Raw genomic sequence first — 20,604 nt, forward strand, 5'->3', positions numbered from 1 at the left:
GGTTGAGGGTGGAAAGGGGTCAAGCTCCATTGGCCTCTGCACAGAGCTGTGGAATTTTTCATTAGTGCACAGCTGGGTCACAAGTGGCTCCAAAGCCGTCTTAATATTGTGTAGGCCCGCAGATTAGGAGCGGAGAAAAGAAGCCAAAGCGTGATGCTCTCCACCAGACCCTGTCTTTGCATATTTGCAGACTTGTGCTTTAGAACACCTCATATTACTGTTTGTTTTATTTCTTAGACCCAGAACCTTTGGGTCAATAGTAATTATAAAGCCCTCCAATCCAAATGTTGTTTTTTAACCGTTCCAGCACTGAATCTAGTAAGATGAGTCCATTTATTTTCTTACAATAAAGAAAGTATCTCAGCTACGACATTTTCACTTCGTGATTTAATCTAATCTTTGAGAATTTATCATTTGGACATGAGATCATAATTTTTTTTTTTTTTTTTTATTTCTCCAAAAGCTTTATGACTTGTAGTCAACTCCTGAATCTCATTAGAAAAAAAATCAAAATTAAAAGATAAACCTTGTGTATCTGTGGGCAGTTGCAGTCGGCCGTGGCTCTATAACGCGATAGCCATTACACTTATTGTAGCCATCACTCTGTCCGCTCTCCCAGCTCTTTCAGTGGCAGCAATCACTCGCGGTGGCTCAGCGAGCGGGGCCGAGCCCTTAATGGTGGTCTCTGCTCCACCTCACGCAGATTAGCTTGGATCGAGCAGACAAACAGAAAGAATAGTAAAGAATATATAAAAATGGGTGCACATGATTTTTACAGGAGCTGTCCAGGGAATGTTTTTTAGAGTTCTCTCCTTGGCGTCTTGCTTTTAGTAGCACCGCATTGTAAACATGTCACATCTCCAGCGGTGATGGCCCTTACAAACTGCTTCACTTACCCGAGTGACAAAAGGCAGAGCTGAGCACTTTAAAACAGCCTTGTAATTCACCGTCTTTTAATTTATTTGTTCAAGGATCAACTCCACTTTTAGAACAGGTATAAAAAAAGAAAGAAATAAAAAAAAATGAGCAGCCAGAATGTAAAAAAAAAAAAATACAGTCATAATTCCCTCACCGATGCTATTGCTGTGGGTATTGTTTGCCGTGAGCTCTAAAAACTGAGCCTAAATGTGATGTTGCACTCATTTTACATACTCAGGAACACCAGCTGTCCAAACAGCATCATGTGTGCCTGCCTGCTTACTCTTGTATTTAGCTGTGTACTTAGCCTCCTCTGCTGCCCAATACATTGTCCTTTTCACTCCATGAGCTTTGTTCTACCTGTGTGGCTGGGGAGGATTATTTCCACGTTGTTTTCCTAGTGACTCATTAGCAGACACATGTGAAGGAGAGGGTCGCCTGATGCTGCAAGACAATTCTCGGCATACCGCAGTTGCTCTTGGAGCTTTGTATGAACACGCATTTATGGACTGTATGTAGCGTTACATGTCGCTATATATCCTAGATTGACAGCAGCATGAGCAGCACATTTGCTTCAATCAACAATTGTGAAAAAATATATGCACACTATTTGCATGTGTTTTAGGCTCTTGCAGTCAGTTAGGACACACATGAGCACCTCATCCTCTCCAAACTGAATTTCACGTGTTGAGTAATCTGGGAAACACACAGCCTCCTGGAATGAGATCATTTGAATAACGACTTAAGGGTTAGGATTTCTTTGTGCAGCTGTGCGGTATAGCGTTATGTACAGATATGCCTGGGATGTCTGTCTGGCCGGGGACTCGTCTGAGGGAGCCGCACATTCCAGCGTGTAGGAGCTCATGCTGCCATAGAAATAAAGTGGCCATATTTATTTTCACAATAGTGGACGTGTGGGATAGACAATGCTGGAAACACCTCGCTCCAGACTAACTGTAATCGGTGGATCTTTTAACACGTTCACTATAGTCCTGCTCAGCAGCTATTACTAAGTGCGTTCCCTCTGAGATGTAGGGCAGGTGCGCATGCATATACTAACACACACCGAACACGTCTCCGCTATTATCTTTGCTGTGCCAAGTGCAATCAGCTCGTCTCATTCCTCCCCTGTGAGCTCGCAGGCAGCCGGTTGCTGCGCTTCAGTGCGGGGAACAAGCAGAACCCTGTGGCCAGAGCTGTGTGATGAAGAAGGCACCTTTGGGCCATTAGTGGTGTACACATCTCCCGTTAATGTGTTTTACTTTTACCTGCTGGGAGTTTAATTAAAAAACAAAGAGCCTCAATTTAAAGGCCATTATTATGCTAATGTAGTAAGCACGGGATGGTGATTAAGCAGCTTTTAGAGCTGACTGGAGCTGGCCCTTGGGAGCAGAAGGATGGCACTTTTTATTTGGCTTCATTACTCTCCATGAATCTATGCTCCAAAGAGAAATGCTGATACTATGAAACAAGGTCAGCTACTGAGATCATTTATGGAGACAGCGTTATCGGCCCCACTTTCTTTTTTTGCACTGTGCTACTCACGCAGACCGAAAGTTTGGTGTAAGCTCACGGAGAAAGAATGAATCAGGAAATGCTTTAGCTGCTTTTATTTACACATGCACACCCGTTGTGTTAAAGTTTTGGAGTCTACTTTTATCATCTGCCCCTCTGCAAGCAATCAAACACTTGTATTAGCTAATTTCAGGTTGCTATTTTTAGACCGGTGTGGTCAGCGTCTACTGTGCGGCTTCTAGAGGACAACAGGACCATACATAACAAAGTAATTTTCACAATGTTGAGACGAAGTTGAAAAGGTTTGCCTTCAACATCTGGCCATCAAATGTTTTCCTCTTAAGCTGAAGCTTTTGATACTGTTGCTAAGGGCCAATTTTCACACAGGCGTGTCTCATGAGGAGCTGAGAAGTGGCTGCTCAACAGCTTGGAGTGCTCTGCTGCCTGTTTTAGACAGCTACGTTTGTTGTCTTTCCGCATTGGGACAGCTTTTCTTTCCAGACAACAAACAGAATCAGATTCCACCTGACATTGTGAAATGTGCTAGTCAATAAATTTGGTAAAATTTTGGTTGGAATTTATTTTTTGGTATGTTAAAACCTTAAAGCAGCGGTTTGACACTTTGAGAAATACGCTTTCTTGCCATGAGTTAGATGAGGAGATCAATAGTAAATGGGAGTTGCAAACATTTACGGTCAACTTGGAGATCTAATCATTTGTCAGCTGTCAATCTTTCATCATCACAAATGTATGCATAAAAGACAAATGCCGATTTAAAGAGAAGCTCTCAACAAAGATGCAAAATATTACAAAATTAAAGTTTGTCAATGCTACTGATCCTTATAGACCCTTACAGTTAGCCACCCATTAACATTACGGTCCCTGATGTCTTTGTGGTGTTTGTCTTTAGCGCCTACTTGTAAGCAATATCCAATATCCAGTATCCAATTTACAAACAGATGGTTACAGGACCTTACCAAGCCAAATGCCAACTACAAAATCGCCCGTACAAAGATTAGCTTGCTAATGTTATACTTATTGAATGCAAACAAAATATTAGTTAATGATGGATAATTAAATTCTAGCAAAATCAAACACATAATGTTGATCTACCTTTGTGCCTGACTGCATTCAATGCTGCATTTGGTGTTTTGAATCTTATTCACAGAGCCTTACTGTTAGTGTATCCTGTTAGCTCACCAGGTCTTTTTGACACTTACAGCCAGCAGATGGCACTTTTATCCAAATCCTAATCTTATCCTTCCAAAATGGCTGACTTTCTCTTTATGATGTCATATTTCTAATCCTTATACCACTCTTATATGTTTGGTAAACACAAGACTACAGCGAGCAGCTTGTTAGCGTAACCTAGCATAAAGACTGTAACTAGCAGTAGCATATCTCTGTGAAGCCTGGCTAACTCACTATATCTTGTACAAAAACTGAAGTGTAAACACAACAAGTTACAGTTTTATGCCCCTGATAATTTCTGGTTATTTAGTTAATTTAAAACATGCTTGCAGGCAGATTTTATTAGCCTCGCTTCAGACAGAGCCAGTTTGTAGTTTCCCCGTTTTCAGTCTTCATGCTAAACTAAGCTAACACACTAGCCATATATTTAGAGTGGTAACAGTCTTCCAATACAACTGCTGGCAAGAAAGAAACAAAGCAAATTCCCAAAATGTTTAAGTGTTGCTTTAAAATTTCTTACACACCTGCTTTTAGTCTTTATGCTAACCTAAGCTAACCAACTCTAGCCTTATATTTAGCCAACAGGTATGACATCTGTGTCAATCTTATCAGCAAAAATGCAATAAATGTATTTCCTTAAAACCTTAAATTGTTTCTATTAGGTGTCACATCTGCTTTGAAACCAAAGAAACCAGGAAATATTCTGGTCAGCTGCCGAGAAGACTGATTCGAGATATAGCGGCAAAATCAGGAAGTATCAAGCGCGCGCGGTTGACCGATTGCTCCGCATGCCCCTCTTCTCGCCCGGAGGCCCTTGTCTGACCTGCCTCCGGGCCTCATCTCTCACCTCGGCTGTGATTGGCATGGCCACAGGTTTCCTGCTCAAACACGAGAGCCCATCTTCAAAGTAATAGCTTACAGCTGCTGCCTGGATAATCCTCATCCCCTCTGTCTTTGAAGGGAAGCGGTGACATAATAGCCCGGGCTATTCTTCTCTAAATTGTTATAGTGTTTCTCCGTGTGTTGTTCAATAGCAAAAGGGGAGTAGGTGAGACTGTTGCACGTGTTGCTAAATGTAGCATGATTATCAAGCGCCATAAGCAGCTCCATACTCTCTCCCACCCGCCCCCTCTTCTCTCTCTTATTCTTCTGGGTTTCTTTTATCCCGCCCAGTCCTCCTGATGCTTATCACTGCGGCAGAAGCATTAAATGTAATGTCTGGAGAAGGGAAATCATTGGCAACATGTGGTGAGAGCTTAAGATGTTGTCACACTTTAAGTTGCCTATAATCTGTTCAAAGGGAGAGTGCATAGTTCTCCAAAATGCCTGGAAAGAGGGGGGAGAAGAAGAAGAGCAGCAGAGAGGCCGAAGTCTCTCAGCTGCACTTGGCTCGGCTGAAGTGTTCATCAGACAAAATAACTGTCGGTCCCCGTTGGCTTTTGTCTTCTTCATAATGCTCTTCTTTTTTCCTTTATTCTCGTCTGTGTTTTTTGTGTTTTTAGTGAAAAAACACAGCTTGTGGTGTTACAAGCCTCAACAGTGTGATAATCTGTCACGGAGAGGAAGAGTGAACTATAGATAACGTAAGAAAGAACAGACAAGGGATTACAGGTATGTGGACACAGGATTAAAAAGAGGTAATGATTCCTCTGGGAGGGAGGGATGTGCTGAGAGGGGCTCTTTTTTCTTCTTCATTTATGAGTCCAGTTGTGGGGAGGCCTTGGGTAAATATTGACACTTGAGATGCGGCCATTGATCCACACAGGAGGAGTCTCATCACTTGATCTGTGCGCTCAGGTGTGGGAGGAGGAGGAGGGGGAAAAAAAGCGAGAGCTGGGGTTGTCATGCTGGTGGTCCTCTTTGTGGTGTCAGCCTGCTTGTGCGACACCGGGAGTCGTGTTACCCAAGCAGCTCCAGAAAGTGGATTTTGGGTGAATACATGTCTTAGCGCGATGGGTCATTGGGATCAAGTAGAGGCAGAACGTCGTAAATGATCACCTAAATCACTTTAAGTCCGCTCACACCTACAGCACTTTGATATCTTTAATATCCCAGTGGAGCTTAACAGAGAGCTGCTCCTTTTTCGTGATGTTTTCCGCTATATAAAATCATCATTTACATCTCCTCCGTCTCCTGTGGGCCCACTGGCCTGGTCCTCAAACCACTAATCAGGTAATGTTGGGGAGGTTGAATGGCGTGCCTCCCCCTGGTCAACCTTCACTGCTCACACAGTGGTGTTGTTTTAAAGAGCATTCTTTAGCAGCTGAACTTGGAAAGGTATTAAAGTGGGATTAGGCTCCTCCACAATCCACTGCTTGTGTCATTCAGGGAGTTTGTGTTCTCCTCTCCCCACTGCCACCTCCCCACTCCTCCTCTGTTTGATTGTGGCTAGCCACAGGAGTGGGACCGACTGTGCCTTTCAAAGGAGAGGGGTAGGGTTAAATCCCTAGTCCACTGCTCCCTGCTAATTCTCCTTGTTCCTTAGAGAAGGATTTACTTCTGCTGCCAGCTTCTCAAAGGCCTTCTCTGCCCATCCGAAAAGTCGCCGTTGCCTTCCTGTGGAGGTGTGGTTGCCATAGAAGGGGCGTCATGCATGGCTATTCCATCTGAACCCCGCTGAGAATGGGGACCGGGGACTGAAAACAGGCAGAAAGTCCGGATTAGACGCGAGGACAAAGCAGGACAGGAAGATTCCAGAAGGGACGAATAGGAATTACAGCAGCAAAAATAATGCAAAGTGACAGAGAGGGGAAATAGAAAAATAATGGCTTACAAGATTAGACGCGGCGAGGAGAGAGAAGAAAGGAGAGAGGGCTGAATGAGAATGTTTTCATCTAGATGAGAAGATTTGAGAGAGCGGTCGTAGGTGAATGTGGAGCCCTGGACGTATCAAAACCGCGCTAACAAGTCATTTCCTCAACTTTTTTTTTCTCGCATTCTCTGAGCCCTAAGCCGGCAATCATTAGCTAAACATTAGAGTTCGAAGCTGGGAACTTGTCTTGACAGATTCATCACCTCTTTTCCCTGATCCCAGCATGTAACACACTAATCCCTCCGAAAACTGGAAACAAGTCCCTGAATATTCAGTTTATGCTCACAAGAGTGTGTCCATATAAGATTTGAATTTTATTTCAGAATTTGATTTTATTTTTTTTTTGTATTGCTCTTGTCTTTTGTTTTCGAGTGTCTCCGAACTTGGAGGTTTGTTTAGAGGACAGATCCAGGTTGGCAGGTCACTTAAACCAGAACCCTGCTTGTTTGAGAAACATGCCAAAATTTCTTTTTCAAGGGATTATCCTTGAGGTTTTTCCATAGTTGAATAATAATCTTCTTAACTTATTGTAATAAATGAAAGATTAAAGGATTTTATGAACCCTGTGAGTGCCAGCTTCTGATATCTCTGTTGTTTTGCGGCTGCATGATGGTTAAAAAGAAAACCAGACGCCGTTTCTCTGTGCCAGATACAGGTGGTGATCATGAGGGATGGAACTAATAACCTATCAATTAATATGATGTAATTAAGATAACATATAATCAGATCTGATAGTGAAGCAGTTATTTCAGAGAGCTGCAGACAACAAAAAAATCTGCTATCTCGTGTCCGTGCATACAGCTGCTCATGCGCTTCCACGTGTGAACACGCACACACAAACACACACCGTATCAGTACTCAATCGGCACCTATAACAACATTACCATAACAAAACCATCCTTTGGTTTCCCGTCCGCTCATATTTACACATTATATTCATCACTATCGCTCATCCCTGTCCCGTAACCGGAGGATGATGTCAATTGCTCCTCTTGCTGCCTCCCTGCCTTGCACAATGAAATAGATGTTCACCTCAAATAGATAGGCGGTTGCCAGCTGTCTTCCAGACCAGGGCAAACAAAGAGGCCACTAATAAATCCAGCTTTACGGCTGGACAAGATCAACCACACTCCCTGCCTTCTTGTTCCATTTAATGTGGCTTCTTCTGAACAACCGAGAACGAATTAAATGCCTCTCAGTCGCCAATAAAACAATGCAAACATCTTCCTGAAAGGATATAAAAGAAGATGAAGGTGTTGTCTAGGAAATGGTGATAGAGGCAGTGTTGCACCACAGGGGCTTGATATTAGACAGTAAGATGAAATATGAACAGACCAGGAGGGCAGCCCAGTAGTCAGCAATGAATCACAATATGGTATCTGATGCATACTGAGTGGCGTGGATATGAAAGAAATGTGTAAATTGTCAGCAGAGGCTTGATTGGGATCATCGGGTTTCGGTGATTACTGCATTAGAACATGATCCAGCCTCTTTTTAAGATTTCTGGCAGGGGTTGGGTGCCCATGACTGAGCTCTCTTGGAATGACGCAGGGGACCGGGCCCACCCTAGACATTTTAACAGATGAGCTGCTGCCAAAAGGAGTCACCTCCTTGGCTGCCCACAGAATCAGCAAGCCAACAAAGTAAAAAGAGAAAAATCTTGATGGGCAATTTGGAAAAGGCTACTGGACAAAATAAAATGCTGATTATTTCTGCTTTTCATTTGTAAGAGAAACAGTCTGTCATTTCTTCTGTATGTATTCTCACTTTGAAGATATTTTTCAATCTTTTTGTTATTAATGGGAACAACAATTTTTGAAATCTGTTCAGTATTGAGAGAGACCACTGCAGCGGTGAAACAGGCTACAATGTAACCACTCAGGGCATGTTCCCACTGTCAGTTTATGCCAATTAAAAGTCCTCGTTTTTGCCGCTGACAGGCTCAGATTATTATTATGTCTTATTATCTAAAGGATCCCTACAGAGATAGACCTTTTTGTTAGACCCAAACTCTCCGTCGCCAAACCCACAAGACTTCACTTAAATTATAACTGTAATTTTAGTGTGTATAGAGCCAACATATTTTCACATTTTAATGTGTGAATTAAAAGGTTTTTTCTACCGAACCAGAGGTGGCAATTGCTGCTACAATGAAAAGACAAGTCAAGACTGCTTTTGTGTGTTTTATTTTGTCTCTGTGAACTTTGAATGAAGCGTGTTTGACAATGATAAAATTACTTTTTTACTTAAATGTATTCTGGTGGTTTTTGCTATTTCTGGGCTGTTTCTGGTTTAAAAAAAGGATCTTACTCTTAAAAACAGTCTTTCTCTGTAGGGATCTGCTCCATAATGTTGTCAGACACTTACAGTAACAATCTGAGCCTGTCAGTGACAAAATCGATTGATCCTAACTTAATAACTTTTTCTTAACTGCAGCCAATATGGCCACAAGTGACAATTGTAGGGTATTGGAAAATGCTAAAACACAAATAGCATCACAAGAAGAGAAGAGTTTCGATGTTACAGTAGCTGTGCACCTTCGTCTATCTAAAGTAGTTTAGCATTAGCCACCGTAAGCTACTGGGTCGTATAAAACCAAGAAAAGCTGTGGCAGCAAAATCAACAAAATAATAAACGCTCCATTTTTTTTCTATGTTGCATAGTGTTGCGTTAAAAACAAAGATTTCTCTGCCTGCACATTTAAAATCATCTTTCTCTCTTGTGCTACAGGATGTTTGCGACCAAGTGCAGCGGCTGCATGGAGAAAATTGCCCCCACAGAGTTTGTGATGCGCGCCCTGGAGTGCGTCTACCACCTGAACTGCTTCTGCTGCTGCGTGTGCGACAGGCAGCTGAGGAAGGGCGATGAGTTTGTCCTGAAGGAGGGTCAGCTGCTGTGCAAGATCGACTACGAGAGGGAGAAAGACTTACTCAGCTCGGTCAGCCCGGATGACTCAGACTCAGGTGAGCCCTCTGCACCCTCTCACACAAGAGTGAGAACAACACGGTGGTGCTATCATCATATGGCACCAAGGTGCTGTATTCTGTATGCTCTGTTCCATCACAGTGGTAGCCAACACGGACGAGCACCACAATGGATCTAAACTGAATCTGACTGATTTTAGTAGGTAATATTAAAAATATATACGTATAATTTGTTCTTAAGCTAGATGCCAGACCATTTGCTGAACATCTGAGATTATTCAGAGATGTCGCATGCAGCCCAAGCAGTAAAAACTTCTGAAACAAGCCTCCATCTGCAGCTTTTCAATGGCTGATTTTGTAGCATTCTAATTCTAAGTGGGGAGCGGTTTATGATACAGTAGGAAGTGGAAACAGGACGAAGCCAAGCCACCCCGTATTAATGGCTCTCCATGCGTGGGCAGGATCTGGTGCTGGAAAGAATTAAATCACTGTATCATGGTGAGTGACAGGGATTTGGGGGCCTTTCTGCAGAAAGCCTGCGCCTCCGCTCTTATCAGCTCGAGTGTTCCTCGCCTATAGCCTCCACACACAATGAGGCATCTCGCCAAGCCTCACTGTTCACTACCATCTGGCTCACATTTAAACATGCACAAAAGCAGGGAATTTGTCAAATACATCTGTGCCTGTGTCAACTTTTGTCAACTTGTGGGAATATTTGCTCTTCGTCTTCCTCGTTTCGGTGGTGTGTACCGGTTGCGTCGCGCAGGCATGTCTTTTGTGCACGTCTCCGGATTTCAAGATGGGGAAAATGTTGACATGAACAGAGGTTAACCTCAGCATGCGGCAGATGAAATGTAGGTTTTTTGGAGGAGAAATGTAGATACGTATCACAGCCAGATAACAGGACACACAGAGCTATCATTAGTGCCTCTCCTTACAGTCACTGGACCCTTAAAATCATTAGCAGCGCTGCTGGTTTAGATCTGGAAACACTTGTTTTAGGCCCCACATAGATGGATAATTGATGGGGTCATTCATTTATTTTTTTTATTTTATGTTTATATAGCTTTGTGGCAGGTGAAGCTAAAATGTAGAATTTCTCCACTGCAAATATTGAATGAAGTAACATTATTTTATACATTATGTCAATAAATAAGAGTTTAAAGTATTTTAAAATCAGAAGGAAAACTAATGGTGGATTTAATAGAGGATAAACTTTGGTCATGTAGTAGTGTGTAAAAAGTGTACAATACAAAGTACAGGGAAATTCATAATGATTGCATTAAATTTTAGCATTTACCCTTACAGTATAGAATACTAGTGAGTGTATGTAATAGCCGCAAACAGCAAGCTCACTTTTTAATGTAAAAAAATAAACAAACAGGCCTTTCCTTATAACAGAAATCTAATAAAACCAAGTTATTATTTCCTTTTAATGGTATGTTGTAGTATAGAAGCATAAAAATGGCACAGATTTTACAACCCAAAACTATAATATCCTGCTGCTGACAGTAAAAATCTAGCAATCCATATGAAAGTTGTCATTATTTTAAGGTCTGAATTAGAGGAAAAAAGGATTTTCTTGCTGTGTCACAGAAGATGCATTTCCCACATGCACTCGTGTTGCCTTTTTTCATGTTGCACTTGATGTAGTATTCTTATCAGAGATTGATTTAGTGTAAATCAGACAAAGCTGAGCGCAATAACTCACATGTGACGCAGCGTCCAGCTCGGTGACAAATGTGCATATTTCACTGCGCTCTCGCAGAGCGAGAGCCGTAGACTTCTGTAAGTCTCATCGTACATGTGGCCTTTTCCTTTTGTAATAAATTGATAACAAAGTATCAGAAACACATGTGTCTCCTTTGATTATGCACTTGTGGTGTGTGAATCTCCCGGAATAGGGAAGAACAAAAATATATTTATCAGCAGACTGTCACCGACTAAAAGGGTGTAGTCAGTTCAAGTTTGTGCAGATGATGATACAGAAAAATGACTCTCTTTGCAGAGAAAAGTGACGATGAGGAGTTGGACATCAAGCCGGAGAAAGGCATAGGAGGCCCGGGGAAGGGGGATGATGGGAAGGATCCCAGGAGGCCCAAAAGACCTCGAACCATCCTAACCACTCAACAGAGACGGGCCTTCAAGGCGTCCTTTGAGGTGTCCTCAAAACCCTGCAGAAAGGTACGCTTCAGCAATCCTGGAGGAAAATGTTGTTTTTTTTTTTTTATATATTCCCTGGTCTGCATTTGGGGTACTGGGAGTTTAGATGCTGACCACGAGCCCTACAGTAGTTTCACAAATAAAATTCTCAAATTAAAAAAATCTCCCCCACCTCAGAGCTGCGCTTTGAAGTGGCAAGCAGCATTCTGTTCTGTGTTAACTGAGGCAGGCTGGTGTAACGCAGACCGCCTGCACCAAATGTCATACTGGGATAGGAGAGCTGCCTCCATAGCCTGGGCCCTAAAACAGCCGCTGCACCCGGTCCAGGGCTTTGAAGAAGCAATAACCAAAGTGGTCCAAAAAGCCCACTGCATTCATTCCACGCTCACTGAAGAGAATCAAAGAGGCAACATGCCTATCTGGAAATGTGGAAGATATGTTAAGGAGGCAGAGTATTTCAGCGTGCTGTTTTGTTTGTCTTTTGAGATGCTGAAAATCTTGTCTTGATGCTTTCAGGTGAGGGAGACGCTGGCCGCAGAGACAGGACTCAGTGTCCGGGTGGTGCAGGTGTGGTTTCAGAACCAGAGAGCTAAGGTGAGAGCTGCTAACACAGCATGAATAAGACTTTGCGTCCGCGTACAACAGCCTTATTCCATCTTCGAGTCCAGCCAGTAAATCACCACAACTATGTGTGTTAAACTTATCACTGCATTCCTCTCACAAATGTTTTTTAAAAAAAGGCCCAAGGAGTTGCAAATCTCGCTCACTCTTGCATTAAATGTCTACGCCCTCCTCTTCTCTGATTATTATCTTGTGAAAACCTTTGATTCTTGACAATGAAGTGCACTCAGATACAGATTCGGCGCAGTTCATTCGAGGGTGAACAGCGAGGAGCATCCTTTTTAAATTAAAGAGCGCATGTTAGTTTTGGGGGTTCCTCACAACTCTGACTCCTCCGTTTCAGATGAAGAAGTTGGCAAGAAGACAGCAGCAACAACAAGAACAACAGAATTCTCAGAGGCTTGGCCAAGGTACAATACTGTGCTTACCCTGCACACACAATGGGAGCTCAGTGTCTCACAGCACTTTGTCTTGGAAACTTTTTTAGTTGCTATACATCCACATTTTTCCATTTTGCATTTTCCACATTTTTAAGCCCCCCCTTCACTTACTTTGTTTGCATTTTGTTACTTCACCGTGCAGACTGATTTATGTGCAGAGTTTGATGGGGAAAGTTTCTCTGTGCTCACTTTAAATCTGAGTTCAACACGTGTACGGACAAGCAAAGTTTTGTGACATCACAACTGGAAGCCAATCAGGGTGCAACTTACACAAGTGTGATATAAAAACACGCTGTATTTATAAATTTTTAATTGCGGGAGAAGGAGATGGAATTTAAAGGGTAACGTACATTATCTCATGTTTTTTGTGTCTGATTGACTAATGGGGACAAATGATTTTGAAACAGCACCAGTATTGAGTGAGAGGGCTACACATGACACTGGTGAAACAGGTTCAGTGTAAACACGAGAGGCAATTATGCAGCGCCAATTTACAACCACTAGAAGTGGTGTTTACTACTGACAAGCTCATGTTGTTATTATAATTGTCTTACAGATTACTGAAAGGATCCCTACAGGGATAGAGCTTTTGTAAAAGAATAAGATTCTTTTTGTTAAGCCAGAAGCAGCTGGGAAATCGCAATCGCCAGACCCACCAAACTCAATTTAAACAGTAGTTTTATTGTCAAAAAACACACTTACTTCAAAGCAAACAGTTAAAAAATAAATCTTACAAAAGCCATCTTGGTTCATCTTTCTGCTGGTACAACAATCACCAACTCTGGTTTGGTTGAAATAAACCTTTAATTCACCCAGTTAGGTGTGAAAATAGTCTGGCTTTATACATGCTAAAATCACTGTTTGTTTAAATGGAGATTGGTGAGTCTGGCAATCGTGGTTTCCAGAGAGCTTCTGGCTGAACAAAAACAATCTTATTCCTTTCGGTAACGTTGTCAGATACTTAAAATAACAATTTGAGCAGGTCAGTGCACAATTGCTCCGAGTGGTTACATTGTAGTCTGGACCGTCTCCCTCACTACTGGACTGATTTCAAAACTTGTTGTTCTCAATAGTCACTTTAGACACAAAACTATTGAAACATCGAGTCCAGGTTAAAAAAAAACACTTAAGTTACCCTTTAAATAATTTTTACTCAGATAACTGATTTTTTGTAGAAAAGACATATCTCAGAAGTTGTTATTAAAACAGAGCATTTTTTTGTGTTAAAACATTTATGAAGGGATCTTTTATTTTTCTCATCATGGCAATATGTTCTTGTGAATGCTGTCAACAAGCTAGTGAGAAGTGGTACATGAAAATGAACACTGAATCAGAAAATGTGATTCTCTCCTCTGCGTTCTGTCATCAACTGTGTTGTGAGAAAAGAGTTGACGGATACAATAATTAGCCTCAAAAACAGATTACAAATCTGTCACTGTGTAAACAAGAACACTCCACTTCAAAAGAAAGTCAGAAATTCTGTCTGAAAGCCAAACAAAATGAATGGCAGACGTCATCTTCCAAAGCCACTGCAAAAGGAAAGTGTAGAGGGGGGGGATGGGCTCCAGTGATGAAGCCGCAAGAGTTTTTTGTCACAAGTCAGTTCGCCAAGAGCAGTGTTGGTGAAGGGAATTGTGGGAGAAACCACAGGAAAGACTACTGTAGGTTTCCATGGAAATACTAACAGACACAGGCAACAAATCCAGGTATTTGGAGCTTATTTTAACTCGCAAACACCAGACTCCCTTTATTTTTATCAAGTCTTTTTGCTCTGGCAGGATGTGAAAACAGAAACTCAGATTTAGGTGAGTTTGAGGTTTCTTAAATTGCCGGGCATTAACAGGAATATACCAGGAAGAAACACGTCCTGGCTGCAAAATGTTGTCGTGGTTTTTCCCCCAGTTCAGCTCCACCTCTCTGCCCATTGTGCCTGGCTGCATTCTGCAAACTCATCCTCTGTTTTTTTACACTTTCTGTAATGTTTTTGTTTTTCCTCCTGTTTGCTCGCTTTGCCCTGCAGAGGTAATGTCCAATCGGATGGAGGGGATGATGAACTCCTTTACACCGCTGGCTCCGCCGCAGCAGCAGCTGGTCGCCATGGATCAGAATGGTTACAGCACAGACCCGTTCCAACAGGGGCTCACCCCCCCACAGATGCCCGGGGATCACATGAACCCATATGGTGAGCATCCACCAACCCCCCCCTCTACAAAAAAAAAAAAACACACACACACACAAACACACACACACACACACCCACTCCTGCCCTAAAAAACACACACATGCCTGTCCCTTGATCAACCTCATAGCTCCCCAGCGTGGGACATGTGTTCAGGCCGCAGCGCTCCTGATTTAAAGCGCTCACAGAGACGTACCAGCAGCTTCTCCTCCCACATGAGATAACATAAGCTATCGGGTTTTGAAGTTCATTTTCAAATCTGTTTAATATGGTTTTAACTCTCCGCCTCCACTTCTGAGACCCTGTTACTGATGATGTTTTTCCAGCGGTGGTGAAAACATGTGGTCGGTGCGGACAGTTTGAGATAGAAGCACAACCCAGACAATGATTGAAGGTCGTGCGAGCTAATGAATCAGAATGGGAAAACAAAAACTGATTTCTGTGCGATACAGGAAAGAATTAAAATGCAAAAGAAGGAGAAGAGCGGGGGGAATCAGTCAATCAAGTGTTAGTCCACAGGATGTAACTGGAATAACACATTTCTGAGTGATGTCCTCAACAAGCCCCAGAGGGACCATTTCCTGAAGTTCATAACTTCCTTATAATTTGCCTCCATTTAGTTCATCTCGGTAGTAAGAACCCAAATCCCCAGTCTCATCACTCCTTTGGTTTGGGGAAAAGAACAATATTGGCAAGGCATTAAAAGATATGTCTCAAAACACTGTCCCCATTTTGTGCAACACTATCATTAAGATCCAGAGTGTAATAAAGTTAACTATTCCCTCCAGAGAAATAACATGTTGAGGTTTTATGAAAGGCGGAAGCAGTTGCTATTAACCAGATCTTTTAGGAGGATGCCCCTTGTTTACATGCTCCCTCATAGACCGCAATTGTCCCAGCGAGGGCAGCAAAAAGTGAGCTTTGATATCGAGCAAAACAGCCCTCCCAGTTGTGATGACACACAACAGCGATTTCTCAAAGTGACTATTAGTAATTATAATTTCCCAGCGCTGCTATAAATCTCAAATACAAGATTGCATTGATTTCACAGTCAGAGTGGGGCTGCGTTTTTTTTGTTGTTTTGTTTCCTTTGAATGACGCCTCTGCCACCGAATCCTGACAGCTATCTCCGCATCGCTCTCTCCGCAGGTAACGATTCCGCATTCCATGACATAGACAGCGACACGTCTTTAACCAGCCTCAGTGACTGCTTCATGGCATCGTCGGACGTGAACTCCATGCAGGCCCGCGTGGGGAACCCCATCGACCGCCTCTACTCCATGCAGAACTCTTACTTTGCGTCATGAAAGAGTGAAAAAAAAACCAACACAGCAGCACAGAATAAACTGCCCCATCTCAACCTAAAGCGCAATGGCCAGGAGTTTCGACACGGACACGACAGAAGACACCTTGCAGTAGCTCCTGGTTATGTGCTGAAAGCTTACTCAAAGATAGTAAAACCACTTGTTGTAGGACAGTGAAGATTCCTGGGGAAAAAAAGACTTAAATATTGTTAGAGATTATTCGGTAGGATCGCTTATTTGTCGCAGGAGATATTACTCTTTTCTTTGTTCACTTAAAGAAAACAAGTAGATATTGAAGCCACTGATTACACACTCTCAAACCAAATAACACAGTGAATTTATACAGTGCATGATCAATTGTAAACTAAAACTTTTTGTAAGCCCCCACCTCCACCCCGGTTAAGATGTGGTGTTTGGACTGTTTCCTCTTTACACTACATGGATTTCCATGTTCACCGTTAGCATTTTGATCACTTTCAATAGGTTTAGATATTGTGTTAATAGTAAATAGGTGCAGCATGTCTGCAAGAGTGACTGTACATTTGTGTATGAGAGTTCGTGGTGAGAAAGAATTGTTTAGAGGAGAAGAAAAAAACAAGCGGAGAATTGTTGGCCGAGTAGGATCAGTGAAGTGTAAATACTTTCCCCAGGCAAATTGGATGTGCATGTTACAAAATGGAAAGCATTCTATTTATTTAACTATAACAGGCTCTTGAAGGTGCATATTAAAACTGAAAAGCTTTATTTAAAAAGGAGAGCATTTTTTTGTTGAGCAATTAGTGAGTTCATGAGTGTCACAGCTCATCTGTATGCCTTTTTAATATGAAGATTAACCCTTTTGTTTTTTGTTTTCTTCAGCCAAGCTGTAAATGAGCAATGTTGCTATTTATTTCGTACAGACCATAAACCTTTTGTTGTCATTGTCATATGTGCATTCTCAAAAATGTTAAAGTTGCTAATTGACCAAAGTTGACTGGTTTGATGAATAAACAATGTCTTTCTCCTGATAACATTAAATAAATGCCATTCAGTGATCATTCACATGGTAAACATGTCAAGTCCCAAATATCACAATCTCTACGCATTACATTAAGATTTGTTAGCTGTGCTAGCTGCGCCGCTCAAGGTAAAACAATGTCGATCTGTCAATATGCTATAGACCAATCACATGGTCTGTTTACAATAACTAATGTGTAGAAAACCCCCAAATCTATACAGTACATAAAATGAAACCATACAGAGCATATGCTGCCTCAGTCAGTGTTTAGCCACTTAAAAATGTCCACCTAGACAAATCGAAACAGGTTTAATATTTTCATCACTAGAACATAAAGTGTACATTTTTAGCACAATCATGACAGAAATAAGCATGATTGACGATTTCACATATCTCCGCAATTTGAATCATTTGCCAGTTTTCCACCAGGAGGTGATTGTTGTTGTTTGTGCAACGTCGCTGTGATTCAGTCTAGAACTATTGTATGGATTGCCACAAAATTTGATACAGTCATGGTCCCCAGAGGATAAATCCCAATGACTTTGGTGATCCCCTGACTTTTCCTTTAAGGTCACATCCACACTAATATGTTTTTGTTGTAAAACATTGGCTATATCTATGTTTACACCTAGCGTTCACACTACTACTGCATTTTGAACCCATTAAACACAGACTTTTGACCTTTGCTGCTAAGCTGAATTTAATTAGAGTAATTAAAGTAATGAACCACTAAACAGAAAGTCAAGATACAGGTACTGTCATAAATTGTTTTGCCTTTTTGGCATCACTTCCTATTGAGCAGCACTCATAGGAATGAACAGGGCCACGCCTCCATGCTGTATCCAGGTTTTCTAAATACATCCATGGTGCCAAGGCACAGCCTCACAAGGTCATTAGTGTGAGCACATTCTGTTGTTTGTTGACCTTATAATAACCCAAAGCTTGTAACCCTTCCAATGTATGACTTTTCTTTCAGAGAATGAGTACAGAGGCAGAAGCATGCACTTGTAGTGAGGGTGAGGTCGGCGAGAAGTTCAGGTGACATACCAAAACAGCTGCATGACTAGCGAACAAACCCCACCTATAACCTCAGGGCTTGTCGGGCGGCTTCTTGGAAGTACCATCTGGGTGCTCCTTCATCTCTCTGACAGCTCCTCAATGTGGCCAGGCAAGCTTTCACCCACTGTCTGCGCAGTCACGTGACCACACAGGTAAACAGCGCATTTATGAAGTTCTGTGTTAATATGACTCATTATATTCCTAATGTCACAGTCATGACAGGGTTTAATAATCTTGGCCGCTGTTCCCGAGCAGAGGGAGTGCGTGAAATTGTCAAATCTGTGAGGATTTAGAGCATGAGCTCAGTGTGGTGGATATATATATCTCTACTATCAAGTCTTCAATCTGACAGCCAGGTGTTGGACTTGTTGGCAAGGTTACACCGCCATTTATCTTCACTTGTCACACAAGTAAGCGAGTATCCCCGGAAGCAGTGCACAGTGACAACGTCTTAGTCTGGAACCTGATTGGATGAGATTTGTTTGAGTATGCAAATAACAGAAATATGGATCAAATCCAACTGACATGGAAATAAGTTTTTGAGTTTTTGTTTCTTTTCCTCATCACCTGAAGTTGCTTTGTAGGAGATGTAAGAAAGTATGTCTAGTTGAACAGTTAACTCTGTGTATGTGTGTGTGTGTCTGTGTGTGTGTGTGTGCATCTAAAAGCAAGAATTATGAGGACAATGAGCACCTCTGCGTCAGGTTTCCAGTGTATATGTGCATTAAAGTGTGAAAGGCTGAGTAAACAGATGCTACAAAGGCTCCCATTTACAGTAAACATGGATGGGGCTGCTACGCACACATTGTGTTTGCACGGATGGACGGTACAATCGGTTTGAACCTCTCCCTTTTCAGGGCAGGCCAGGTGAGCTTACAGAGAGGTGTTAGGTATGGACGAGGACAGAAGGCCCTGCCACTGACACTGTAGTGTAAATGTGAGAGCAAACCCTCAAAAACCAGAAATTCTCCCACATAATATTTAGTTTAAATATCGTAGTTATTTCTATTTAAAACTGTACAAACCTGTAAATGTTAAGAGTGGTAGATTGATGAATTTATGTGCACAATTAGATACAGACCAGAAGACTGCAGTTACTCAGTTCTGACTTACAATAAAATTGTGGATGATAAAAATACATTTAAACTTAAAGCTTATTTCCGCTGTGGCTTTAATAAAAGGCAGAATGGTAAGATGACCAACCAAATTGCTGGAAAAAAAAAAAAGTTGGCATTGTACATTTCATATGGGCAAATTTTAACATGTGGTTAGATGTAGGCGTAAAAAAAACAACAAAAAACACTTGGTTATGGTAAGGATACGATTATGTTTTGGTTTAAAAAAATTTGGGGGCACAATCACTGCCAGAAACACAGTGATATCTGGATGAAAAACAACTGCTTTTTTGGGGCATTATCCCGGCAGGAAACACAATGATGTCTCAGTAAAAAAAACAATCGCTTTTCATGGCACAATCCCCATTGGAAACAGAGTGATGTCTTGCTGGAAAAAAAGACGCCAACCACTTTTCATTGCACTACCAGAGTAAGATGTCTTGGTAAAAAGCAATTACTTTTTTGGCACTATCCCCACTTGTAAAACCACCACAGTAGGTCACTAAAGAACACCCACGTTTGGCAGCTTTGTCATTGTTATTCTAAAAAAAGTAATGAATTACACATTATTCGTTACTTTTTTTTTATTTTTTTTTACAAAGAGTAATGCATTACTTTACTTAATTACTCCCCATGGAAAGTAATTTATTACACTACTCCGTATTGCTTTTTACATTAATCTACAACATTGCCTGACACACATAGTAACGTAATTGCATGTTACAAAAATTGGACATAGGCCAATAATAAATTGTTTATTTACATCAGTATGAACATTACTTGAACGGGAGAGAGGTAAAGGGACGTAAAGCGCGAGAGAGAAAGAGTTACGACGGTCGTTTTACGGCACCCGGGTAACCACAACACCGCTTGACCTGCTGAAAACATGGATGCGTAAAAACAATATTCACAACTTTGATTACGTTTTGTAAGAAACAGTTTTGATGTTTTGACCCTTACGGAAAATACAACTGAGGAATGGACACATGTTCGGACTTAATGACCGCTTCGGAGGTAGGAAATCATTTGTTTTGCATTGGTTTCGTCCCTGTTGTTTACCATGCTGGAGTTTGGTGGTAAATTATTTATGTTTTGGTGCAAATTGTTTCATTAAATGAACCGAACGACTGAAATGTGGAGAGTTTAAGCGAGCCAGCCGTGTGAAGCATGTCTGTATTGACATTTGAACATTTATATTCGTTTTGGCGAATATAAAGTTAGTTATATTCTAACTAACTAGTTATAGTTATTCCAAAGCTAACTCAGGTTAGCTTGATATCTTTATGTGTTCATGACTGAAGGAGCGGTTACACCTCACGAGGAGGGGACTCACATCATTTATCAGTCAACCTGTTTCCTCTGAGTC

The 20,604-nt window shown here is 41.7% G+C and overlaps 1 protein-coding gene and 1 long non-coding RNA gene across 6 annotated transcripts in view; both read left to right on the forward strand.

Moving 5' to 3' along the window:
* The window catches only part of lmx1bb (LIM homeobox transcription factor 1, beta b), a 65,652-nt gene extending 48,564 nt beyond the window's left edge, over positions 1 to 17,088 (forward strand). For all 5 annotated transcript variants that reach the window (XM_088077009.1, XM_042488424.2, XM_088077007.1 and 2 more), the window contains 6 exons: positions 9,167 to 9,399; positions 11,369 to 11,544; positions 12,040 to 12,117; positions 12,488 to 12,554; positions 14,605 to 14,766; positions 15,913 to 17,088. In XM_088077009.1, coding sequence (XP_087933135.1) covers positions 9,167 to 9,399; positions 11,369 to 11,544; positions 12,040 to 12,117; positions 12,488 to 12,554; positions 14,605 to 14,766; positions 15,913 to 16,070 — 874 coding nt within the window. In that variant the 3' untranslated portion in view covers positions 16,071 to 17,088. The remainder of the gene's footprint in view (positions 1 to 9,166; positions 9,400 to 11,368; positions 11,545 to 12,039; positions 12,118 to 12,487; positions 12,555 to 14,604; positions 14,767 to 15,912) is intronic.
* A 2,976-nt stretch (positions 17,089 to 20,064) lies between these two features.
* The window catches only part of LOC148189795 (uncharacterized), a 30,131-nt gene continuing 29,591 nt past the window's right edge, over positions 20,065 to 20,604 (forward strand). Inside the window, exon 1 of the long non-coding RNA XR_015776328.1 lies at positions 20,065 to 20,252. This is a non-coding gene — a long non-coding RNA (uncharacterized LOC148189795). The remainder of the gene's footprint in view (positions 20,253 to 20,604) is intronic.

The sequence above is a fragment of the Plectropomus leopardus genome, chromosome 4 (assembly GCF_026936395.1).
Source record: "Plectropomus leopardus strain MGB_pleo_1.0 chromosome 4, ASM2693639v1, whole genome shotgun sequence".
Lineage (NCBI taxonomy): Eukaryota > Metazoa > Chordata > Actinopteri > Perciformes > Serranidae > Plectropomus > Plectropomus leopardus.